General features: G+C 49.6%; 1 protein-coding gene across 5 annotated transcripts in view; it reads left to right on the forward strand.

Annotated features, from left to right (window-relative positions):
• METTL15 (methyltransferase 15, mitochondrial 12S rRNA N4-cytidine) overlaps positions 1–23,676 on the forward strand; it is a 1,712,973-nt gene that overhangs the window by 1,538,848 nt on the left and 150,449 nt on the right. For 3 of the 5 annotated variants that reach the window (XM_069623524.1, XM_069623523.1, XM_069623526.1), the window contains exon 6: positions 8,593–8,636. The exons of the other annotated variants lie outside the window; for them this stretch is intronic. In XM_069623524.1, coding sequence (XP_069479625.1) covers positions 8,593–8,626 — 34 coding nt within the window. In that variant the 3' untranslated portion in view covers positions 8,627–8,636. The remainder of the gene's footprint in view (positions 1–8,592; positions 8,637–23,676) is intronic. 5 annotated transcript variants of the gene reach the window in all.

Below are 23,676 nucleotides of genomic sequence, written 5' to 3' on the forward strand. Positions count from 1 at the left end.
CCGTGGGAAGTTGCTCGAGAGGAAATACCGGCTACAGGATGCGAAGCCGACCGGGAGAGGAGAGAGGTAAGCAATGCTGGGCAAGGCGCTGAGGGGCACGGCAGGAGGAAGGGAAGCAGAGTACAAGAGAGAAAAACCAGAAAAGAGGAGGCTGAGCAGAACTAGAGAGAAGGAGAGCGTTCACAACAGCGGCAGCGAAGAGAACAGCTGACGGAAAGGGTTGCAACGCGAAGCGCTGAAAGAAGGCGGGGCCTAATTAGGAAGCATGAGCCAAGGGAAAAGACTAGACCGCGCTATGCGCTCGGCTATGGTAAACCCGGGTCCTTGGCCAGAGACGCCAGGAAGGAACGCGGCGCGTGACAGTTTGTCTCTTTACAAGGTCTCTCTGGCATGTACTTGCTTCCACAAATGTCAATAGGCAGTTCACAAGAATATCCTCCTTATGGTTCAAGAATATCCTCCTTATGTTTCTCCTATTAATCCCATCAACTTGGCACTTTCCCTTTTGCCAAGTAAAGGGTTTGTTATACTGTGTTTTCTTCCCTTTTTTTGGGTGCAGGTCCCAGCCTCGCAACATTCAACTAGGCTTGGCACACTCTCCTGCCAAGCCTTTGTCCTTTCATGGACTGTCCCTCTTTGGGTGCGAGTTCCAGACTCGCAGTGTTCACAGTTACTTGGTTTACTCTCCTGCCAAGTAACTGTTCCAATATATGCTTTCTCGCTTTCGGTGCGGGTCCCATACTTGCAGTATTTAGTTTGTTTCCATTTCCGATTCACATATGGGTGCGAGTCCTCAGTTTGCCTTTTGTCGTACTTCAAATGAGTGCAGGTCCCAGACTTGCACTCAGTTCCCAGATCTTCTTTCTGTGGCCTCTGCCTTCACCCCTTCGTTCCCCCAGACCTCCTGTACTACTCAGGTAACCTGCATACCTGTTTGCCTCCAACTGGAAGGTACCAGGGTTTCATGAGCGGCAACAGCTTCTCTGGAGGCTCCGGTCACATTCAAGGCTATGTTGTAGCTGCCAGTGGCTTCACAGACGTCTGCTTTTTTCCGGAGGTGCATCTTCTCTGCAGAGCACTTTGGCAGAAATCCGGCGGCCTGGAGGTTCATGACAAAGGCTCTGGACAGCAGTGACACAAGCAGTCCTGTGTTCTGGGATCTTGCTCACATTCTCTTCTCCCTCTGTTTTTGGCTTCCCTTCAGCTAGCTCTCTTCCTGCTGTCTGCAGCTCGGCCGGCTGGTTTCCTCCTCCTCCTTGGATCGTCTCTCTCGGGCATATCAGCTGTTTGGTATTTCTCCTACGTTGGGCAAAGGAGTTGCTTTGGGTCAATCACGCTCATTGACAAACTAGAGCGCTCATCCTGCTTTTCGGCAATGATCCTTGGACTCCGTATTTTCTTTGTCTCAGCCCTTGAGAATCTAGAATGCTCATACTGTTTCTCCATAGTAATCCTTGGACTCCTGATGCTCTTCTTCTTCTCAGTACATGTCAGAAATACAGATTTAACAGAGCTAACATGTTCTACAATTTGTCTAACCCAACTATACCAAATATGGGTTTGGTCAAAAGAAGGGAGAGGAGGATTAAACATTGGAGAGGGGTTAAGAGGTACCTTTCCGGTGGAATAACGTGTTCTCTGAAGACAGTTGCCTCTAATCCCATAAGGGGGTCCCTTGCCCATGTGGTCCTCCCTCGGTGCACCACCCCTAAGGGGATTATTGTACTGGGGACATACCGCCATGCCCCAATGGGAAAGGTCTCCCCTAGGGGAGAAGAGACGACATCCTCAAACTTGTCACAGTATGCACGCATGTTTTTCAAAGTCGTTCTTCGAAGAACAGTTTCTCTGAATTATGAAGAACTGACCCACAGGTAGATTGTATTTCAAGCTCATCTGGTTACAGCTTTCAGAGTGGAATAAGGGGTTCAGTCTGCCGGTTAAGTGTACAAGTCAATTATCAAACCTTCTCCTTTATCTTTTCATAATCAAGTCCAAAAGAATGATTTGGTTGCTGTGCCACTGAACAGTCCATTTTATGTTTTGATTTTGATCTTGTAACCACGTTATAATTTACTAATTAATGTGTGCTGCCATGCCAAATTACAAATATCTCATCTATGTAACGGTCCACTTCAATATAATTTCTTTAAAGGATTGGACTCATTATATACACATTTCTCCACATAATCAACCATATATATATATATATATATAATATTACACGGCCCACTGTAGCAGCTGTGTAGTTATGGTTAAGTTGCTAAACCCATAGGAAGACCACTTTTTCGGCAGTTTATAACTTTGCTCCCCGTGGACGAATCTTCACCAAACTTTGCCAAAAAAGTATATGGGTGTGGTTTTGTGGAGGGGGTGTGGGAGGGTGGGTCAAAATTTTAGGGCGGTCCCCACTTTTTTTTTCCAATAGACTGAATGGGGAAAAACTTACACACGGCTACAGGCCGAACGGCTGGATAGATTTTAACCAAATTTGCGGCAGGAGCGGAGGCTTGGTTCAGAAAGTGTGCCTTTGTGTGTTTGGTGGAAATCCGACCAGTACTTTTGTTGCAAAGAACTGAAATGTACGTCTCAAAATATAGTGCCATCTGGCTCCGCTCCACTGACCCATTTCCCTGTTTGCTCCGCGGACAAAAGTCTCAGTGGCTTGTGTTAGGCAGACTACAAGTGTAAGCACCATTTCACCTTTGATAGAAGCCCGTACTACGCAGTAAAGTGATAGCGATGGCTGAGCAGGCAGACTTATCTCAAGAGTTTAAGTGAGCAGTAGAACAAGTTACACAAAGGTCCAACTGATACAGTGATTCAAACAAACACTCAAGGTTTCTTGGTAAAAGACTATACATTTATTTACTCTGTCAGTTAGAAAACATTACACTAGCATAAGCAGATCACTATCACATACTAATAAACCACAAACATCCAACCGGTAAGTAAATAAACATGTTTAGCTCCAATGAAGTGGGAGCAAAAAGGCACTTGAGATACTTATTAAAGGAGTAAAAAGACAAGGTTATAAGAATAGACAGCCCACATACATTCATAGGCAGGGCAAAGGGTTTCATTTATCTACAATCAACATTTCTTCTCATAGGTCTGGGCCAAAGTCAATGGTTCAGTCTTTGTATAGGATAGCACAGTTCTGGTAGTAACGGTTAAGTTTTTGCCGCAGAGTTTAGAAGAATTTGGCTAGGTGAAAAGTTTGACAAATGTTTAGGGAAGGACAAGCCTTCGTAGTTGAGGAAAGTTTCACACACTTTCTCGATGGCCGAAGATTTCCGGACCAGGTTTGCACAGTACCTTGTTAATGAAGAAAGCTGTAGCTGAGGCAGTTGTTCCTGGCAGTTCGAGCAGATCTCGCTGTTCCTGAGCTTGTCATGGGGACAAGGAGGATGTTAGGAGGTTCATGCACTGTCCAAGGGATGAGGCCTGAAGCTGTAGCAAGACGTTGATTTAAGGTGCGAGTGCCTTAAAGTCCACAAGCTGGTTTCCTTCCCTCTGGCTATCCGGTTTTCAACAGCACTCTGATGAAAAATTCGACCAGATGGGGACGGTGTCCAGGTGGTTTGCGAGTTGGTTGTTCCCACCAAACTCAAGGGAAGAAGTTAACCTTGAAGGGCTTCTCTGTCGATGGAGTTTCAGGCAATTCGGACCTGCAGCAGGGCTTCACCGGTCGTCCAGGAGTTGCAGCAGTCCTCTTCCTTCAGCTCGTCTTCGGTTCTTTGGTTCCAGTGGTCGACTCTGCTTTTCAAGTCCCAGAGACCTGCTTTTAAACAGTTTTTCCCCATTCATTCCAGCCTGGCTGTCACTCACACAGCAGGGTGGCTGTCCTTGCCAGCTGGCCAATCACGCCAGAGTGCATTCAGGTCTCCTAGGAGACTAAGCACAGGGAGTTTTGGGCACCTCCCTCACATCCTGTCCACCCCAGACACTCAGGCGCCAGAGGAGGGCTTCAGCACTAAAGCCCGCCAAAGACCAACAGTCAAAGGGACCAAACCTGGTTTGGCACGCAGAGACAAACACAAGAAGGACTTTTTCTAAAAGAAATGTTGACAAAAGATGACCGGAGTCTGTTTTCACACACAGGTCTGGGGCGCCATATTGAAAAACATAGCTGACCCGATTTTTAGCTACGGTTGTTAGAGGTCGGGGAAAAACACAGTAGTTGATCTAAACCACTGCCACCAGCCATTTAAAGTAGGAAAAGGTAACATTGTACTGTTACACACGTGTTATGACTCAGGGGAAGCTAAGCAACCCCTCCAGCACTCTATAGTAAGATAGTGTGTGCTGGGTCAGTAAATTTAAAGAGACTAGTAAAGTCAATTTAACTTTACATGTTCTGGGAGACAGTAGTCAGTCCCAGAGAAGGTATTTAAAACTTGGGAAGTCTGAAAGACATCCCTGTGCCACTGCACTGAAGGTGCTGTGTGACACACAGAAAAAGATGATGCCACTGGAGTTGTTTTAAACTCCATAACCAAAGAACACAAAAGTAAAACACATTAAAAATGAAAAGTTCAAAGCCCCAAAATATAGCAAAAGAGCTGGAGGGCTCTAAGGTAGAGGGAATTTAGCACTTGTTTGAGAAATTTCCCTAACGGCTTGCAGTAAGCCGTGATGTCGGCGAACATTGGACGAGGGCAGTGGTTGGCTGTAGGGAAGCGTGCTGTCCGTCTACGTTTTTTGGAAACGCCGCCATGGTGTATCGGGGGACAGTGCAGCGCCGAAAGGGACTGACAAACCTAATATACAGCATGTGGTGGTGGGAAGAAGGGATGGAAAGGGCGGGGGAGAGAGAAGTGGTCATCTGAGATGTGTGATTATTAGGTGTACGAAGACATGGGTGTGCCTGCAGTATCTGTGCCTACTGCGCCCATTTGCCTGTCCCTGCACAGGCGACTACCATGTGTGCCTTCATCATGATAGCTCATGCTGCGACCTCTTACCGTGGTGACTCGTGGCAGCTGGTTTTCAGAAGCGGAGTGCATTGCAGAACATATATTACCCCATGTGGTGGTGGGAACAAGGGATATAAAGGGTGGGGGAGTGAGAAGTGGTTCATCAGAGATATGTCAATGGGTGGACGAAGACGTTGATGTGCCTGCAGTATCTGTGCGTACAGCGCCAATTCACAGGTCTCTGCACAGGGGACTACCATGTGTGATGAATGCAGGCAGGCTTTGTTGCGGCGCGAGGGCTGGTGCAGAGACCTCTTTCCGTAGTGACTGGTGGGAGATCAATTGCAGAAGGGGAGTGCATTGCACATGACATGCACATTGTAAGAAAGCGTGTACTCCGGTGTGTTGATTGTGTGCCCATAGCCCATTCGAAGCGCAGATGGAGGCCTTGCACCGCCAACTATGTGCCCTGTTAGCAATTAGGTTTGACATTGTTGCCTTCAGTGTGTGTTTTGTCAGTATTGCATACATTGTTCATTCCATGGGTGTGGTGTTTGTTAGCACATCCTACAGTGTTTACTCCATGGCTGCAGCTAATGGAGTGAACTGTTCTGCAGTGTGTGCACTGAGTGCAGTGTTGCAATACTGTCAGTAGAAGAGGGTAGGCTTGAAGTGCATCTTCTATGTGCTTGGATACTGCAATGTGTCAAGTGGGTGCAATATTTTAAAAGTGTGTGCATAGAATTGGATGGGGTGAACTGCATATTCCATAGGATTGTGTAGGGTCCATTGCGCGGAGTGCTGACTACTGTACTGCACTATGCAGCATTGCTTTTGTTTACTGAATAGAGTGCTAGGAGCAGGGCCACTGTTGCAAACATTATTTTGGTTTGGTTGGCAGTAACACCATACTATGTGAATGAAAGTCGGTATGGGTGCCAGAGGCTGTGTTATGTTTGTAGATTCTGCTAACTGTTGCATGTTGCCATGCATAGCTGTATTATGGTGCAGAGGTTGGGTAGCAATGGCGGTGGCTGTGGTAGGTGTGTGGAGTGTGGTACTTGGTCACATGCTGCCATGCAGGGCTGCTTTATGTTGCGGTGGGTGTGGGCATGGCCTAGACTATTGGGTGCATGGCCAAAGGCTGTAAGCCATAGGCCATGCACCCAGTAGTCTAGGCCTTGCCCACACCCACCGCAGCAATGCAGTTTAGACTGCATCTGTCAGATGGTGCTCACCTTTACTGAATGGTTGTGGAGCACATTGTAGACTTCATAGAGCACCAGAAGTCCGCTGACATGCATATATTGTTATTGTTGGTTGGTTCGGTTGGTAGTAACGACATTGTATGTGAATAAAAGTGGGTATGGGTGTCGGAGGCTGTGTTAAGTTTGTAGTTTCTGCTAAAAGGTGCATGTTTCTATGCATAGCTGTATAACGGTGCAGAGGTTGGGTAGGAGTGCCGGTGGCTGTGGTACGTGTGTGGATTGTGATACTTGGTGTCATGTTGCCATGAATGGCTGGATTACATTGCACTGGGTTGGCCTAGACTATTGGGTGCATGGCCAAAGGCAGTAGGCCATTCACCCAAAGGCCAAGGCCTTCACCACACCCACCGCAGCAATGCAATTTTGACTGCATCTCTCAGAGAGTGGTCTTCTTTACAGAATGGTTGTGGAGCACTTTTTACTGTTCATAGCGCACCAGAAGTGCGCTGACATGCTTATATTGTTATTTCCTTGGGGGTGCAGCCATTGTTGGAACATCCTACGGTTTTCGGTGTATGGCTGGAGAAGTCCTGCAGTGTGCCCACTGGGTGCAGTCTTGGAACACTGTCAGTATAGAAGAGGTTAGGGTTGAAGTGAATCTTCTATGTGCTTGGATATTCTGGTTTGTGTAGCTTCCTGGGAGTAGGCCCAATGTTGTGAAGATTGTGTGGTTTGGTTGGCAGTAACACAATACTTTGTGAATGGAAGTGGGTAGCGGTGACAGAGGCAGTGGTATGTTTGTGGTATCGGCTACCTGTTAAATGTTTCCATGCATCACTGTGTTATGGGGTTGGGTAGAAGTGCTTCTGGCTATGTTACGTTTGTGGATTGTGGTTTCTGGCCACATGTTTGCATGCATGGCTCCATTATGTTGTGCTGGGTGTGGGCAAGCAGTAGACTCTTGTGTGCATGGTCGAAGGCATGATGGGTGCTGCTCTGGATGATTTTGGATGCTGAAATCGTGGATTTCTTTCCAGAACTTTTTACTGAAGGTGCTTTGGAAGCACACATGACGTGTACTCGGAGTGTTCAACGATAAATATGGAGTGCTGTACAGAAATGATAGTGTTGGATGCAGAGTTCTTGGCTGTGATTGCTGCATGCATGATTGAATATTTAACAGTACTCAATGAGGGAGTGCTGGAAGAACAGTGGAGAGGTGAGGACTGTCCCTGCTTTACTAGGGTGTAGCCCTCGCTGTCGCTGGGAAAGCGCACGTGCCACATCCTGCCATTCTGAGCATGGTGGCCATGCGAATGGAACTGTGGGGATTATGGAATCGGGGGTCAAGGGTGTGGTTCACAGGAAGGGGCGGTACTACTTTTTCCCAATACTCTCTGTGTAATGAGGTTGGTAGAGATGGAGAGACGCACAGTGCTAATCGTGGGCAATACCTTTGTATAAGATCTGCACAAATATGCCGTGCAAAGAGGCATAGCTGTTAATTTCGGGTTGGAAGGAGTGGATGCTTTGTGGACCAGTCTCTATGTATGCAGTCTTGGGCGGTATGGTTCCCCTTTGCAGATATGTGGCCTTTACGTTACTGTTCAAGTTGTCGTGGTGCATTATGTAGGTATACATTTGGGTTACATGTCGTGTGGACGTTTGCTCTGTCATTTGAAGAAGTTGATGAATGCAGGGATGCAGATTTTTCCCACTGCGAAGGTTGTTTTCTCAACCATTCCACAAAGAGGAGTATTGGACCATGCCGGTGTAATTTGTCCCCAGCCAGAGCTCGGAAGGGGTCTTATAAACAGAAGCATATCTGCATTTATGTGCACTAATGAGATGTTCTCCACCCACTATGAGAGCATGAAGTTGCAAATTATACACTGCTTCCATGCAAATGGCATTTCTTTGAACGCTATTGGCAATACCATTTTCTTTTGCACTGTGCAAGAAGCGTTGACCATAAATTGGTAAAAATTGGAAGAGGAGATGCAAACAGAAACTCATAAATAGAGAAAAACAAAAAAGGATGTTTGCAAGAATGTATAAAAATGAAGAAAAAAAATAAAAAAACATTTCAGACAGCCCACTAAAGACCCAATCCCCTACCCTGTTTCACACTCCCCACCCACCACCTTCCAAGCAGGAAAACTCTGCAGATTGTGCACTAGTTTCAGAATTACACGTGCCACATCCGGCCATTTTCAGGATGGGAGCCATGGAAACGGGACTATGGAGTTAAGGCATTGCTAAATAAGGTTTGGGGTTGTGGTGTGTATGCAAAAACTGTGTCAGAGGGTCTCTTTGTACAAAGAAGTGCAGAAGCCTATGGTGGAAGTGTGCAAGGTAAGGGGCAGGCATCCTGTTTGTATGCATGCACTGTATGTACTTGTTTGAAGTTGGTAACATGCATTCAGTGCTGCTTTTGTGCGATCATTTTTTACATTTTTTTGTAGTAAGTGGGGTACTGCGGAAAAAGAAAACCTGTGAAGTGTACAAGGTAAGTGACAAGCATCCTGTTGTTATGAATGCAATGTATATATGATATCATATGATGTGAAATTGTATGATATGGCATTTATAATGCGCCTATACACAAGTTTTGCAAGGCACGACAAGGCAAGGGAATGGGAACAGAGGAGAGACAGACAACAAACCTACTAGGCCAGGTGTCACTCAGATCACCCAACTGCATGGGTAGGGGGAGGAGAAAGTGCAGTACATGGGAAGAAGAACAAATGACAATAAGTCAAAATATGGCCCGAGTGGCCAAGTGCAAGGATAAGTGCAGACATCAGGTGGTGGTGGAACTGTTAGGGATACAAAAAAGAATCCCCAAGTGCGGGGTTTGCCAAAAAGGCAGTGCAGGGGTGCGACTGGCGGGGGGAGGCGGCCTGGGTCCGACATCAGAGAGTGGCCAGGTAACCAGCGCAGAATCATTTTCAGCCAAGAAGTCAGGCGGGGAGAGGAGGAGAAGAAGGAGACGCAAAGAGAAAGGCGTTGAGGTGCTTCCGGAACCAGCGATGGTTCTCCTCAAGTGTCAGGGAGGCAGGGACGCTGTTGCAGAGGGAGGCCCCAGCCGATGAAAGAGATCTACCACCAATTGGTTGCTTGCAGAATGGACTGACCCAGAGGGAGTTGGAGGCGGATGAGGGAAGAGCTTGAGCAGGGAGATATATAGGAAGTGAGAGTTGAAGGTATTGAGGTCCCAGGGCCCAGAAGACCTTGTGCATAATGTAGAGGGTTTTCATCTTATTCCTCGCAGCCACTGAGAGCTATTGCAGACATTTCCGTCCAAGAATGATACGATCCCTGGGCTCAAGGCCAAAGACAAATTACGCAGTCCTTTTCTGGATGAATTGCAGAATGCAGAGAGTAGAAGTGGGCAGATTTATAAAGAGGCTGTTGCAATAGTCCAGCCTAGATAAAACCACAGCTGTGCAGACAATGACCTTTTGGGAACTTGCTTTAGGTTGGTAAGATAGATTGAGTGCTTTTTTAGGTGCCATATTTTTACCATTTATTTAGGAGATGGGTTAGTGGGCAAAACAATTTGTTAAGAAGGCATGTGACCGCCAGCGCCAGGAAAGATTTACCCGGGAGGAACTCTGCATGCTTGCGGAGACCCTGCAAGACAATGCAGCTGTTGTTTTCTCGCCGGAAATGACCAGGCCAGCGATAGCAAAAAAGAAGGCCATATGGGCCCTGGTGGCCGAGCGCGTCAGCGCGGTGGGGACCGTACCCCGCACCCCACAGCAGTGCAGGAAGCGTTGGGATGACCTTCGCATACGGGTCAGAGCCGTCATCTCTGCGAACCGCAACCTTGCCCTGGGTACCGGTGGAGGTTCGGAATCCCCACTGAAACTCCAACCGTGGGAGGAAATATGTGCCACCACGATTGGCATGGAAGGCATTGAAGGCGTCGGAGGGATGGAAAGGGGAGTTCCGACATCAGGCGATGAAGGTAGGTGCCTCAAACAAGACATGCCACAGTCACTGCAGTCCATTCATGTGTAGCACAACGTTGCCCTAGAGTGTAAATGCAACACATTAGCTGGACACTGCCCACAGCCACATGCGAACTCCACCCTGTATACACTGCTGGCACCCACATACCTCCATCCACATTCCACACAAAAAGGAGACAACCTGCATGGCCCTGCCTGAAATCTGCCTCATCTACTGACCAGAATCAAGGCAATCATTGTCATTCCAAAGTCCGCAGACCCATCAATAACGCCCTCCCTCCTTTGCTCCACCACAGGCACAGAATCACACCCTGAGGACCAGGACACCCCTGCGACGTAAAGAGCCAAGAAGGCCAAGAATACCATCCCCGCACCCTCAACCTCAGCTGCAGTGAGGCAGACCCCACAACAAGCAGAATCCACTGCAAGCAAACCGGACGGCCCACCGGCAAGCACCCCAGTAGGCAGCAGGCCAGCAGCAGCAGCACCACCTGTACCAACATTGCCTGCCACAGAAGGCACCGGGTCTGCGGCCAGCAGCAACATGGGTGAAACAGCTGCAATTGCTGCATGTTCAGACTCTGACATTTAGGAGCACAACGTCAGAAGCCTCACTGACCTACATTCCCCCTGTTTGTCAAATGCCAGCCCCCATGAGGATCACACACAGGGGCACACAGAGGAAGAGGAGTGGCCTTCTACCCCATGCCCAGTTCTTAGTCCACAGGAGGGGAGCAGCCCCTCCATCACACCACCAGCACTGGGCATGGCCCAGCAGGGGCAGCAGTCTCTCGAGGACATCATACAACGGCAGCAAAATCTGTCCACGCTGCTGACTGAGCATGCTGTGGAATGTGTGGGGGCTAAGGCAACCATTGAACAGGCCACGGAGACCCTAAGGGCCGAAATTGTGTAGAGCACTGCCACCCTGAGGGATGCTATGCAGGCCATGTCAAGGGACATTTGTGGCGAACTTGCCGGGTTGCGTCGTGTGCTCACTGAGCTCACCCTACAGGACGTGCATGCACGGGAGCAGGCAGGGATATCCTCCGCTGCCAGTTCTGCACAGAGCAGCCCCGTCCGACGTTCAGGACGGAACCTGCGCTCCACAGGCACGGGTGCCCCGGGGGCCGGGAGAGGGGGCTCGTAACAGCCTGTGGCCACTGTCACAGGCAACTGTAGACACTTACATGGGGTGTGTTGGGGTGTGCAGGGGGGAGCGGGGAGGTGGGAGAGGGTGTGTTGGGGTGTGCAGGGGGAGGGGGGAGGTGGTAGGGGGTGTGTTGGGGTGTGTAGGGGGGAGGGGGGAGGTGGGAGGGGGTGTGTTGGGGTGTGCAAGGGGGAGGGGGGAGGGGGTGTGTCACGACAAATTATGATTGAAATACACTTTTTCCTTTTCCGAAATGAAATGTGTGGACATTTTCATTGCATATGTGTGCTTTATTGGTGTACAGTCCACAGTGTGCATGTCCCAGAGACACACAGTGCCCCAAGTGCAGTCTCCATGTGATACACACCAGCCGTGTGTGCTAGAAGCAGTGTTCGATGATATTTTGAGGCATTTCACGCCCCTCCTGTGCATCGCCTCCTCCATGAGGTGCGGCCCCATCTGCACCCTCCTCATCCTCATCGTCAGGTGGTTGCAGTTCTGCGTCAGGGGGCAGGGGCACATTCCGTCTGACGCACATATTGTGTAGCATGACACATGCCATGACCATCTTTGCCACCTTCTCATGGCGGTACAGGAGTGCCCCACCAGACCTGCTGAGGCATCGGAACCGTGCCTTCAATAGGCCGAATGTCTGCTCTATGACCACAAGGGTACGTGTATGTGCACGGTTGAAGCCCTCCTCGTGCTGGTTCTGCGGGTTCCGGACTGGTATAAGGAGCCACCTCTTCAGGGGATAGCCTGCATCACCTGTATGTAGGCGAGAATGTATGTGTCAGTCATGACGTCTGATCAAGAACATGTGCCACCATGGCTTGCATCCAACTGTTACTTTGGCTCACTTCCACATGCACTAATTGATTCACGCAATGCAAACAGTATATGCTCATGGCTCTCATGGCCTGTTTTGCATGCCATCACCCAATGTATGCAGAGGGGTGGAGTGCATTGTGAGTGCCCATCCACTGTGTCCGTTCATGCTGTTTGTTTAGTTGGCCTGGCACATGTCCTGTGATGGCAATGCGCACATCATTGCAACATTGCTGTGGGCCTCATCATGACCCCAGTGAGCAATGCTGATGTAGATAGGGACATTTTGGGGGCCCTGCTGTCTGTGTAATGGTGTGTTGATGTTTCTGTCCGTCATGTGCCTCCTTCATGGGCAGTTATGGGGGACAGGCCTATCGGTTGATGGTGTTTGGTGACGTGCATGTAGTTGCATTTCATTGTTGACAATGTGGTCTGAATTGGTAGAATGCACTTGCAGATGGTTGTGTCATGGTTGGGACACAACCTCATTCACATGGTAGGGCTGCATACATTGGGTATTGGCTTTACTGGTGTTGGGTGGAGTTTGGGTTGCTTTAGGGTATCATCTGTCTCCGTTCTCTCTGCTACTCACAGCCAGGTGGAGTATGCATCATCCCCCCCCCCTTTCAGCCAGGTGGAGTATGCATCATCCCCCCCCTTTCAGCCAGGTGAGGTATGCATTGGTACGTCATTCACCTACCCAGTTCACATTTCCATGGTCATGACATTGGACTCACCGAGTAGCCAGGATCTTGGGCCTGCATGTCGCTCCATGTAGCGTGGTATTGTGGAGTTCCTCAGGACCATAGAATCATGGGTTGATCCGGGGAATCGGGCACAACAATGTGTGATGATCTTGTTGGAGTCACAGACCATTTGCACGTTGATTGAGTGGAACTGTTTCCGGTTGCGGTACAGTACCTCCATGGCACGTGAAACCACCAATTCCACATGGGTGCAGTCGATGGCACCAATGCAACCAGGTATGCCGGCTAGTGCATGGAAACCCACTTTGGTGTTTGCAATCTCCTGGGCAGTCCGTGGTAATGAGATGTGGTCGTCTGTGTGCTTGAGGAGGGCATCGAGCACTTGGATGAGTGTTCGTGAGAATAATGGTTGTGAAATGCCATGCAAGTGCCCCACTGTGTGCTGGTAGGTGCCTGTGGCCAGGAAGTGGAGTACAGACACTACCTTCAGTAGGGGTGGGATGGCAGTTGGAGTTTCTATCATGCTGACGATGTCGTTGTGTGTCATGTCTACGATGGTGGTGATGGTGTCCCGGTCCAAACGGTACAGGGTGTGGATCTGCTCAGCAGTGAGGTTGAATGGATTGGCTCTGATGCGTGGGATTGGGGGCTGCCTGCGTGGTGGCACTGGCTGTGCTGGTGGGGCTTGCTGGGCCTGCCTTGCCCTCCTTCTCCTCCTGCGTCTCCTCTGTGCTGCCTGTTGTTGTTGCTGTTGTAGCACTTGCATTGCTATCAGGTCCTCCAGCCCCAACATTGCTAGTCGTATTGGTATCATTGTGGAGTGTGACTGGGTGTGGGAAGGGGTGGGGTGTGCTCTTTTTGTACATCCTGAGTCTGTATTGCCTTCACCTGTGCTGTATCTGTGCACCTGTGGCAGCTGCATTCACTTTACATGGCCATTTACGATTGGTTCGCGATGGCGTAATTAGCACCATGGCGGTAAGGTACTTAACGGGCTGGGTGATGGCGTTAGGTGCATGTCCGTTTGGGTCGGCATTTGCGTACCTTTCCGCCATGGCGCTAAGTACGGTGTGGGAGGTCGCGTGCGCGCGCCATTTGCGCAGTTAGCGGCAGCGTTAACTACGATGCCGCTAATGGCATCGTAGTTAACGGTCACGGGTCATAATCGGACCTAGCGGAAAACGATGGCGGTAACCATTTACTGCCATCGTTTTTCACTTAGCGCCAGGGTCGTAATGAGGCCCATTATGCTTAAGTTACACTAGTTAAAACCTATGCAATTCACTCACAAAAAACATTGCTAAAGGGACGTTATGGGTAAGCTGCACTACTAAAAAGCTATGACATTCCCTGACAAAAAACGTTGTTAAAGGGACGATATGTTTCAGTTGCCCTAAGAAAAACCTATCAAATTCAGTGCAACAAGTACTTGAAAGGAACATCACACTTACTTTGCACTAATAACAACCTTTCCATATTATGGTTACAAGTAAAACCAAAAAACCCCAGAAAATGTAAATCCGTCCAGTAGTTTTTAAAAAAATTACAAAAATGTAAGTGAAAAATATTAGTGATATCTGTGTTCGCTTCGTGGACACACTACCCTGTCCGCTCCGTGGACAGGACGGTGATTGGGCAAGCAGCTTGCGTGATGTCCGCGGACATCTGACGTGCTCTCTCATTGGATGCGGAGAAAGCATGCAGTGCGTCTGGCTTCAGAGACGCCCGCCATCTTTGTTCCTCGCATGAGAGGCTTTGTCAGCAGGAGCGGGATCTGCTGCCTGCACAGTAAGTCCGCCCGTGTCTGTCTCCTGTTCCTCCCACCCCCGCTCATGCCCCGTGTGTCCTTCTTGTCCCCCCCACCCCCATTCATGCTCTGTGTCTCTCCTGTTCCTCCAGCCCCCCACTCACGCCATCGGCACACGGTGGCCAGCGGAGGGCCGAGGAGCGGGATCTGCCACCTGCACACGAACGCCGTGGGTGGGGGGAGGTTGAGAGACACACGCCGTGTGTCTCTCTCCCACCCCCCACCCCCCACTCATGCCCCGTGTGTCTCTCTCCCTCCCCCCACCCCCGCTCATGCCCCGTGCGTCTCTCCCCTCCCCCCACCCCCGCTAATGCCATGTGTGTCTCGCCCCTCCCCCCACCCCCGCTCATGCCCTGTGTCTCTCCCCTCCCCCCACCCCCGCTCATGCCCCATGTGTCTCTCTCCCTCCTCCCCACCCCCCGCTCATGCCCCGTGTGTCTCTCTCCCTCCGCCCCACCCCCGCTCATGCCCCGTGTGTCTATCCCTCCCGCCGCCCACCCCCCGCTCATACCCCGTGTCTCTATCCCTCCCGCCGCCCACTCCAGCTCATGCCCCGTGTGTCTATCCCTCCCGCCGCCCACCCCGGCTCATGCCCCGTGTGTCTATCCCTCCCGCCACCCACCCCCGGCTCATGCCCCGTGTGTCTATCCCTCCCGCTGCCTACCCCCCGCTCATGCCCTGTGTGTGTATCCCTCCTGCCGCTCATGCCCCGTGTGTCTATCCCTCCCGCTGCCCACCCCCCGCTCATGCCCCGTGTCTCTAACCCTCCCGCCGCCCAACCCCAAGCTCATGCCCTGTGTGTCTCTCCCCCTCCCGCCCACCCCCCGCTCATGCCCCGTGTGTCTCTCTCCAGCTCATGCCCCGTGTCTCTATCCCTCCCGCCGCCCACCCCCGCTCATGCCTTGTGTGTCTCTCCCCTCCAACCACCCCCGCTCATGCCCCGTGTCTCTCCCCTCCCCCCACCCCCGCTCATGCCCCGTGTGTCTCTCCCCTCCCTCCCACCCCCGCTCATGCCCCGTGTGTCTCTCCCCTCCCCCCACCCCGCTCATGCCCCGTGTGTCTATCCCTCCCGCCGCCCACCCCCCACTCATGTCCCGTGTCTCTATCCCTCCCACAGGCCACCCCCCGCTCATGCCCCTTGTCTCTATCCCTCCCGCCGCCCACCCCCCACTCATGCCCCGTGTCTCTATGTAAGGTCAGCTCATCGACGTCAATGGCGTCAAAGCATCTGGCATCTAGTCCTTCAACGCCGCATAAGACCTCCTCGTCGATGACACTTCACAAGTCCAGCTTGTTGACGACACTCCACAAATCTGCCACACCCACTCCGCTCCATAAATCTGACTTGTCAACGAAGGAAACCATGGACTGCACAATCAAGGTCCCTTCACCCCGTCCTACAGCCTCTGTGGCTGGGAAGGAAACTCCCCCAGCCCCCAAGAAAGCACAGAAAGAAGGCTTGTCACTGACACCGTTGACGGCAGCCCCATCGACGGCAAAATCCTCCTTAGGCGGTACAGCCTCCTCAACCAGACGATAACACACAACCACAACACGTCAGCCAGGTCTCCCCTATCCAGTACTCCGATGTAATATCAGAGGAGATATTACAATATCAGGTTGACACAGACTTTGAAACACAGCATCGGCAGGCTGGAGAGTCAGACTCGGAACAGTAATAATACAGAAAGAGACTCCAAGCTAGGCCACCACCACCAGGGAGTCAGATTCAGGAAGGGGAGCAAGCAGGCAGACAGCCTCAGGAAGTCCTTGATTCGGTCAATCTTGAGGTATAATTATGGGTTGTCGGCATACTGATGAATATGGATGTTGTGTGTGGCTAGGAGTGCTCCCAGCGGCTCAATGTATAGATTGAAGATCACTGGGGAGAGGATGGAACCCTGCGGGACTCCACAGGTAACAGATAGCATTGGCAATCTGGAGGAGTCCACCTGAACAAACTGCTTGCAGTTGGCGAGGAAGGACTTGAACCAGCGTAGGACAAAGTTGCTGATATCCATGCGCCAATATAGGGTGTCCGTAAGCGTCTGGTGGTCTGTTGTGTCGAAAGCGGCCGAGGAGTCGAGTAGAATCAGGAGGCAGGGGTGGCACTCATGAAGGATGTTGAGGGCGTCATCGATCACTGTTATGGTTGTAGCCTCCGTGCTGCTTCTGGGTCTGAATCCGGATTGGTAGGTTTGGAGGAGATTGTTGGTGTCGATGTGTTGCTGCAGTTGTGAAGCTACCACATTCTCTTAGATCTTACTTAGGAAGGCAATAGTTACCTAGATTGTCCTCTTTTCAGGGTTCATGGGAAGGTGCCTTGAGTTAGGGAGCTGTTGATGATCTCCAGGTAGAGAAGGATAGCTTCTATGGGAAGGGTCTTGAGGATGGATGTTGGGAGGATGTCATCTGAGTACAATGTGGCTTTGAGTGCGGCCCGGGTTTCTACCAGGTCCTCTGTCGATAGTGTCTTGAATGTTGTCCAGGGTATGGAGATATTGTGAGGAGGGACGGATGCAGAGCTCGCAAATCTTGCTGATTTTGTGGATGAAGAAGGTGTTAGTGACGGTAGATTTTTCAATGGAGTGTGGTGTGGCTGGGCTGGGTAGCGGGTTGACGCACTGCTTGACCACTTTGAAGAGGACTCTGTTTTTATTGTCAGCTTCTACTATTGTATTCTGACAGTAGGAGGTCTTGGCTGTGTTGATTAGTTGTCAGCGGGTTACTCAGAGTTCCTTGAGGAGCGCCTGGTCAGATACAGTCCTGGAGTGGCGTCAGGTTTTCTCTTGTTTCCTGATGACTCTTTTGCTGGGGTTTAGTTCTTGCGTGTACCTGGGTGCTTGCGTTTTTTTTCGGTTTGCAGTCTGTTGTTTCAGAGGTGTGTGTTGGTCGATGGAGGCCGAGAGGGTGGTTTTGAGTGCTTTTAGTAGAGCCGCAGTTCGCTTGGGGTGATTGGTCCATGTAAGGTGTACATTGTCGAGGTCTTCTGTGAGGGCTTCCACTAGGAAGTTCTTGAAGAACCTGAAGGTTTGTCTGCTGGTTTTATGCTGGGAGTGCTTGACTGGGGTAATGTGCACAATGTTGAAAGGCACAGCTAAGAGTTCAGACCAGTCATTTGGTAGAGGGGAGCTGTAGTGGAGGGAATAGAGTGCGGTGATGATTAGGTCGAGGATGTTACCTTTCTCATGTGTTGGGTCTTTCGTGTGCTGTGTGAGGCTGAGGGTGTCGAGAAGGCTGAGGAGAGCTTCTTTCATCGGATTGGTGGCCTTGTTGACTGGGAGGTTGAAGTTGCCTAGGAAGATGTTGTTTGTGTGCGTGACTGACATTGTGGTAACCAGGTCGGTGAAGTCTCTGATGAAGGTGGTTTTGGGTTTGGGTGGTCTGTAGATAAGATGGAAGGTGACTGTGTCTGATGGGGAGCGTGGGAAATGGCAGGAGAGGACTTTGAAGGAGCCAATGTTGTTGACGTCAAGTCTGGTACAGGTCTACAAGGTTATGTGTATGACTACAAAGCCTCCGCCTGTCTTGTTCGGCCGGTCTCTGTGCTGGATGCTGTAGCCATCGGGCACAAGGATGTCTAGGATGTGGGTGGAGGTGAGTGTCAGCCAGGCCTCGGTGATGAAGATGGTGCCAAGGTTGTGTGTAGTTATGAGGTTGGCGATTTCTGTTGCATGGGTTATAGCTGAGTGGAGGTTGGCGAGCATCGACCTCTGTGTTGTGGACGGTAAGAAGGTGTTGATGGGCTTGAGGCTGATGTGGTTGAGGTTGATGTGGTTGAGGTTGTCGTATTGCAAAGTCCATGCCTTAGAGGAGGGGCAATGTTGTTGACATTGACTCGTGATGGTGGGGATGGCCTGTGAGGGAGAAAACATGTCAGTGCGTGCTTACCTGTTGTCTGAGCACAGGTTCAGGCCCTGGGTCCTCCTTGTTCAAACACGTCCAAACAGGAATTTTCCTTTTCTTTGTCTGCTCTTCTATGCACGCCAGGGTGAGAGACACTCTTGATCTAAGTGTTAAGAGCAGAAAGGAAGAGGCAGGGCTAAGAAGGTGGGTGGGGCTTATGCTAGATGACCTAGATCCACTTGCACCTGCTCATCAACTGCAAACTAAAGAGGCTGGAGGGCTGCTTAAGTAAGGAAATAGGGTGGGAAAACAGGAAGGTGCCAGCAGTTTAAGGTGATTGACAGGTGGGTGTATGAGTGGAAGAAGTGTTGGCAGTAATTTTGAATACTGAACTATCAGAAAGCAGCAGAAGCCATATTTGTTAAAGCCAATGTACATGAGATGGCAAGGTAAAGGAGGGTTTGGTGAGGGGGATTGGGGAGAAATATACCATGTTCTCCCTGAATAGTCATCCCTAGTCCCATACAGGACCCTCCCCATGAGATCCTGCCGCTGAGTACCACCCCCAGGTGGACTATCGGTTAGCGGCCTAACCTCCCTGGCCTCATTGGAATAGGCACCCCCTACTCCCGGGGAGAAGTGACGACTTCCATGGTTTTGTCACATATGGTACTTTATACTACTCTCTCCTTGCCATCTTCTGTCATTCAGGTACTCAGCAGGCTCTCTACCATGTCCTGGATTCTCCACTTGGGTACTGTATCACTGTGATCACCTGGATCTGACTCACCCCGTCCCCTGGCTCTTCTCTCAGGTGACCAACCTGGGTTTCACACTCCAGCCCTTGTCCTTCTCCTCCTCTTTTTATTACTCTTGCACTTCCTGCCGTTCTTCTTCTGCACTTCCTCCCCCTTTCTGTCTTCCTTGCTCTTCCCTTCTTCTCCCACCTCTCAGTAGCCATTTTCTCTCACAATAAAACCAACTTGCAGGAACGCTGTCCTTTTCCCCCATCAATATTCTGGAAACTGGCTGTCTTTTCAGAAGTTGGGAAACAGACCAAGATTAAAAGACTGAATGGTCGATTTGGCCGAATTTTGTCTGTTTAAAAATTCCGAATGGCCAAAAAGTTCCATTTGGTGGCGGGGGCTGTGCAGGTGTCCCCCACATCCTTTCTCACTATATTGTGACTGTGGGGTTGCAGGAGTTGCCCCCGCAGCCGGTCCAGAAAAAATAAAAAAAGGAAAGGTCCCTGCGGCGCTGGTTCCCGATCATGGAAGTGAAAGGGAGCAAGCGTTGCAGGGACACAGCGAGATGACAGCACACAGCGAAGTGTGCCGGCGCAAGGAAAGTAGGGGTGTTGGGTGTAGGTGTGGGTAGGGTTGTAGCCTGTGGCTGCAATGTTCTGGGGACAAAAGATCAAAAGATTTCGGAAGAATTATTTTCGGTCTTTTCTCCCTCGAACATTTCCGCCATGGTCTTCCAACCTTGAGCCGTCTTTTCTACTGATTGGGTAATAAATGCTCTGATTGGTGGCCCTTTCCTTCCTGGTTTTCTGTGGATCTGGCCCCATGTGTCCACCACCTCCACTTGTGGGTAACCCCTGCACTTAAAATGTGAGGTGAGTTTTCTACTGATTTAGTTAGTGTGTCTGCCATGTTATTATTATTATCATTATTATTAGGGTATTTATTTAGTGCTGACCCAGCTTCAGGAAGCAACGTAGCACTTTACAATCATATGGGAAAGAACACAGTGAGGGAAGCAGAGAAAAAGGGAGTGGGGAGCAAACAGGGGAAGGCGATGGTGGGCAATTGGCAGCATCTACAAACAACCTGGGAGGAGACAGTGGGGAGCAGATCATGGAGTCTCAGGTAGGGTGGAGAGTGCAGGGTGTGTGGACATACGTGTTAGGGAGGAACCATTCCTTGGGACATTGAGCTCGTTCCTGAACTGTAGAAGTGATGGGGAACGTCTGATATTGACAGGGAGGCGGTTCCAGAGTCTTAGAGTGTAGACAAGAAGGCCTGTCTTGTGGTTCTGTCCTTCCTGTGCCGTCAGAGTTCACGTCTAAACATTTCCTTACTTCTGGTGGATCGCAGTTTAGTTAGACATGTCATGGCTGTGAGCTGCCTGAGAAGTTCTTGGGAAACTGGTTCTGTCATCTCTGATCGTGTCCTTTTAGCTGAAAGCTGCCGTTCACGTTTGTGTGCCAAGCACCAACTCTGAATCCTGTTTCCGCCAATTGTTTTGCATTAGAGTCCCATCTGCAATCCATTTTGGACTTTGTTTTTAAGACCGACACTGTTTGAGGACTTCTTCTCAGAGCTGTGGGTAGTCCCTTATTAACCCCCTGCAGGGGACGCATCATGTAGTTGGAGGCTCCCCTGCCCTCTAGAGTACTCAGTCCCTGCCTTGGCTGGTGTGCCCACAGAGATTTCATCATAGCCAATTTAATCAATTGTAATGGGTCAGCAATGATTTTCCCAGAAAACCTGGCCTGGAACCCTTCTCATAAGGCCAGGGAAAGGTAGACGATGTCTGATCTAGACCCTGTGATGGATCACATGGGGCGGGGGGAATCTCATCAGGAGGAATGGGAAAACCCCTTGTTTAGCTTTCCCCGAAACCCCAATCTTTTAATGGCTTATTGCAAAAAACGAAGATGTGAGAAAAACTACTTTTGTCACTGGGGACTTCAGGTCCCATAATTCCCTGAGTACTGGAACGAGGAAGAGGGCTGAAGAGGAACAATGCTGCAGGAGAGGTCACCTAATTAATGTAAGTGACCCACACCTGAGGGAGACTGTGAGGCTTAAATTGCCCTGTCAGGTGCAGGCATCAGATGGAGAAGAGTAGAGTGAGCATTAAGAACTGTGCAGACTGTGTATGCAGCTGATGTCCGGGCTGGAGGAGCGAGAAGACGCTGGGACCACTGTGAAGCCAAAGACATGGCTGGTCCTGAGAGGGTCTATTCCTCCAATTGTCCCAATTGCAGAGGTTGTGCAGCGGGAAGCATGCAGAAGGGACACTTGCCCTTTGAAAATGTAATGTGCAGAATTTGCGCAGTGAGAAGCGAAAGCAGAAAGTGAAGTCTTCCCTCTTGAGAGGTCTCTGGTGACTGGTGTGCACCAGAGACTCTCGGGAGCAGATAAAGCTCCAGAAACGAGTGGTGCAGGCGAAGGCGGACCAGGGGAAACTGCTTGCCTGGTCGTGAGGAGCCACTCCAACAGAAGACCTGTGAACACAGAGAGGATCAGAAGCGTGCGACTTATCCGGTGAGTTCACAAGTTGAAAGTGACCCCGGAGCGCTGCTGAGACTGCTTGCGTGTTCAGGGCAGGCGTTTTCACTCATGTATGATTAGAAGAAGTGTTGGCAGTAATTATGAATACCAAACTATCAGTAAGCAGCAAACCTCATTTGTTAATGCCAAATGACTGTACATTTAAGCATGTGATTTTATGGAGGAATCAGCAACCCGATGGGGCAACATTGTTAAAAGCTAATGCATACAACCATTACCCAAGCCAAGAGAAACCAAAAACTAAGCAATCAAAGTCCAACAGATATTGCCAAAGGCGAAAGGGGAGTAATGGATGGCCCCAGGGTTCTGAAACTTGTTATGCATATTTTGTGAAGCATATAACAAAAGCTGATATAAGCACACATTTCCAACATCAAGAGAGTAATAGAATAAAACAATATCCTTATCAGTATTTGGTTACCTGTGCAGTGGGGAAAAGAAAGTGTCAAAAAAGCTGCCCTTCTGGAAGAGGTTATTTAGAAGGAGTGGAGCATAATTTGCAGAACAGTATTTAAGAGCACCAATGTGAATTCTGTTTTCCCTGAAGAGTTGCTAAAAAGGTTAATGCTGCAAAAGAACAAACATGGTGATGCTGTTGTAAAGTTGTTTAAGTTGGAGGTTACCACTGAAGCACATTTTATTTTGTGAAACGCTGTTCGGGCAAAGGAACATAACCGGATGGCAAACCTTTGAAGTAGTAGGCCTGGCATGGGAGTAAACCAGGTAGCAGTTGATGAAGTGCTGTAAAATGGTCCTAACAAAGACAATTTATGTTTGTGGTGCTGAAGGAAGAACTGTATACACCTGCTGAAGAAGAGTTACGTTTCGAAAGAAAGCAATCAGTTGTGGCAAATCATCCTGACAAAGACAATTATTATTGTTCATGGGAAGAAGAGAATTAGAAGGCTCATTGTTGCTCAAAGAAGAGAAAGAACATTCTGTTTTCTTTGGTATATAATTGCAGCGTCATACCTTTCTGTTAGCAAGTGGAATTTACAAAGAACTGTGTTGGAACTTTGTTACAAACCAGGATTTCCATATTTCTTTTTGAACTGTGGAGCAGAATCCTGCATGAATATGGGGATGGAGAATCCACCCAGATCATGAGAAGAGACTGTGGTCATATTACAAATTCAACTGTTTCGTTTAAAACTGCCATGCATTTCCTTATTTATTTATTGAACGTGCAAGTGTGAGGGACAGATATCCTTTGTTAGATTAGTTTAATTTAGGCAGGAAAACCCTTGTCAGGATAGGGATAGCAGGGCATTGATCCAACCTTTTTATTTAATAAAATGACTTTTTAGAAAGTTGTCTGCCTCACATTTCTGACCCCTTATACAATGCAGAAGAACATTCTCCTTCTTTCTTCTCTCCTACAAGTGCAGATTGGGTTACCCATGAAAATTTAGAAACAGTTTTGGCACCAATCCTTGAGAGGCAGCATGTTCAATCTAGCTGGACCCTAGTGCTTCTAATCTCATTGATTTGATGCTTTTGACGGGGTGACTCGCCAGAAATAACCATGCTGACTCAGGTAGTAAGCCCAAGGTTGTTTATTTGGAAATACAGACTGATTGGCTGTGGGTCTGTTGGGATATCGTTCAGGCTATAGTGATCGTTTGGGAACTTGGTGCTAGGGACGTCCCTCTTTAAATTGTCTATCCCAGCCTTTCCCTCCTCCCTGGCCCATGGTTCCGTAATGAGATATTGGTACTACCACCAGGTGATCCCTGCTGTCTGTTCTTCCTGGAGCTAATGCGTTTTCCCTAATACAGTGGCTACCTGACTTCCTAGGGGCTCTTCTAGTATTTCGCTGAACTATCCTGCTTAGTGGTTTTAGGGTGGTAGGCATGGTGTTTTCTTTCACCCAGTGTCACTCTTTTGTCTGTCACGGCTGTTCTCTCCAGACCCTTTTCTACTTTAGTCTCA

Source organism: Ambystoma mexicanum, chromosome 11, assembly GCF_040938575.1.
Source record: "Ambystoma mexicanum isolate Mex_15411 chromosome 11, UKY_AmexF1_1, whole genome shotgun sequence".
In the NCBI taxonomy this organism is placed as follows: Eukaryota; Metazoa; Chordata; class Amphibia; order Caudata; family Ambystomatidae; genus Ambystoma; species Ambystoma mexicanum.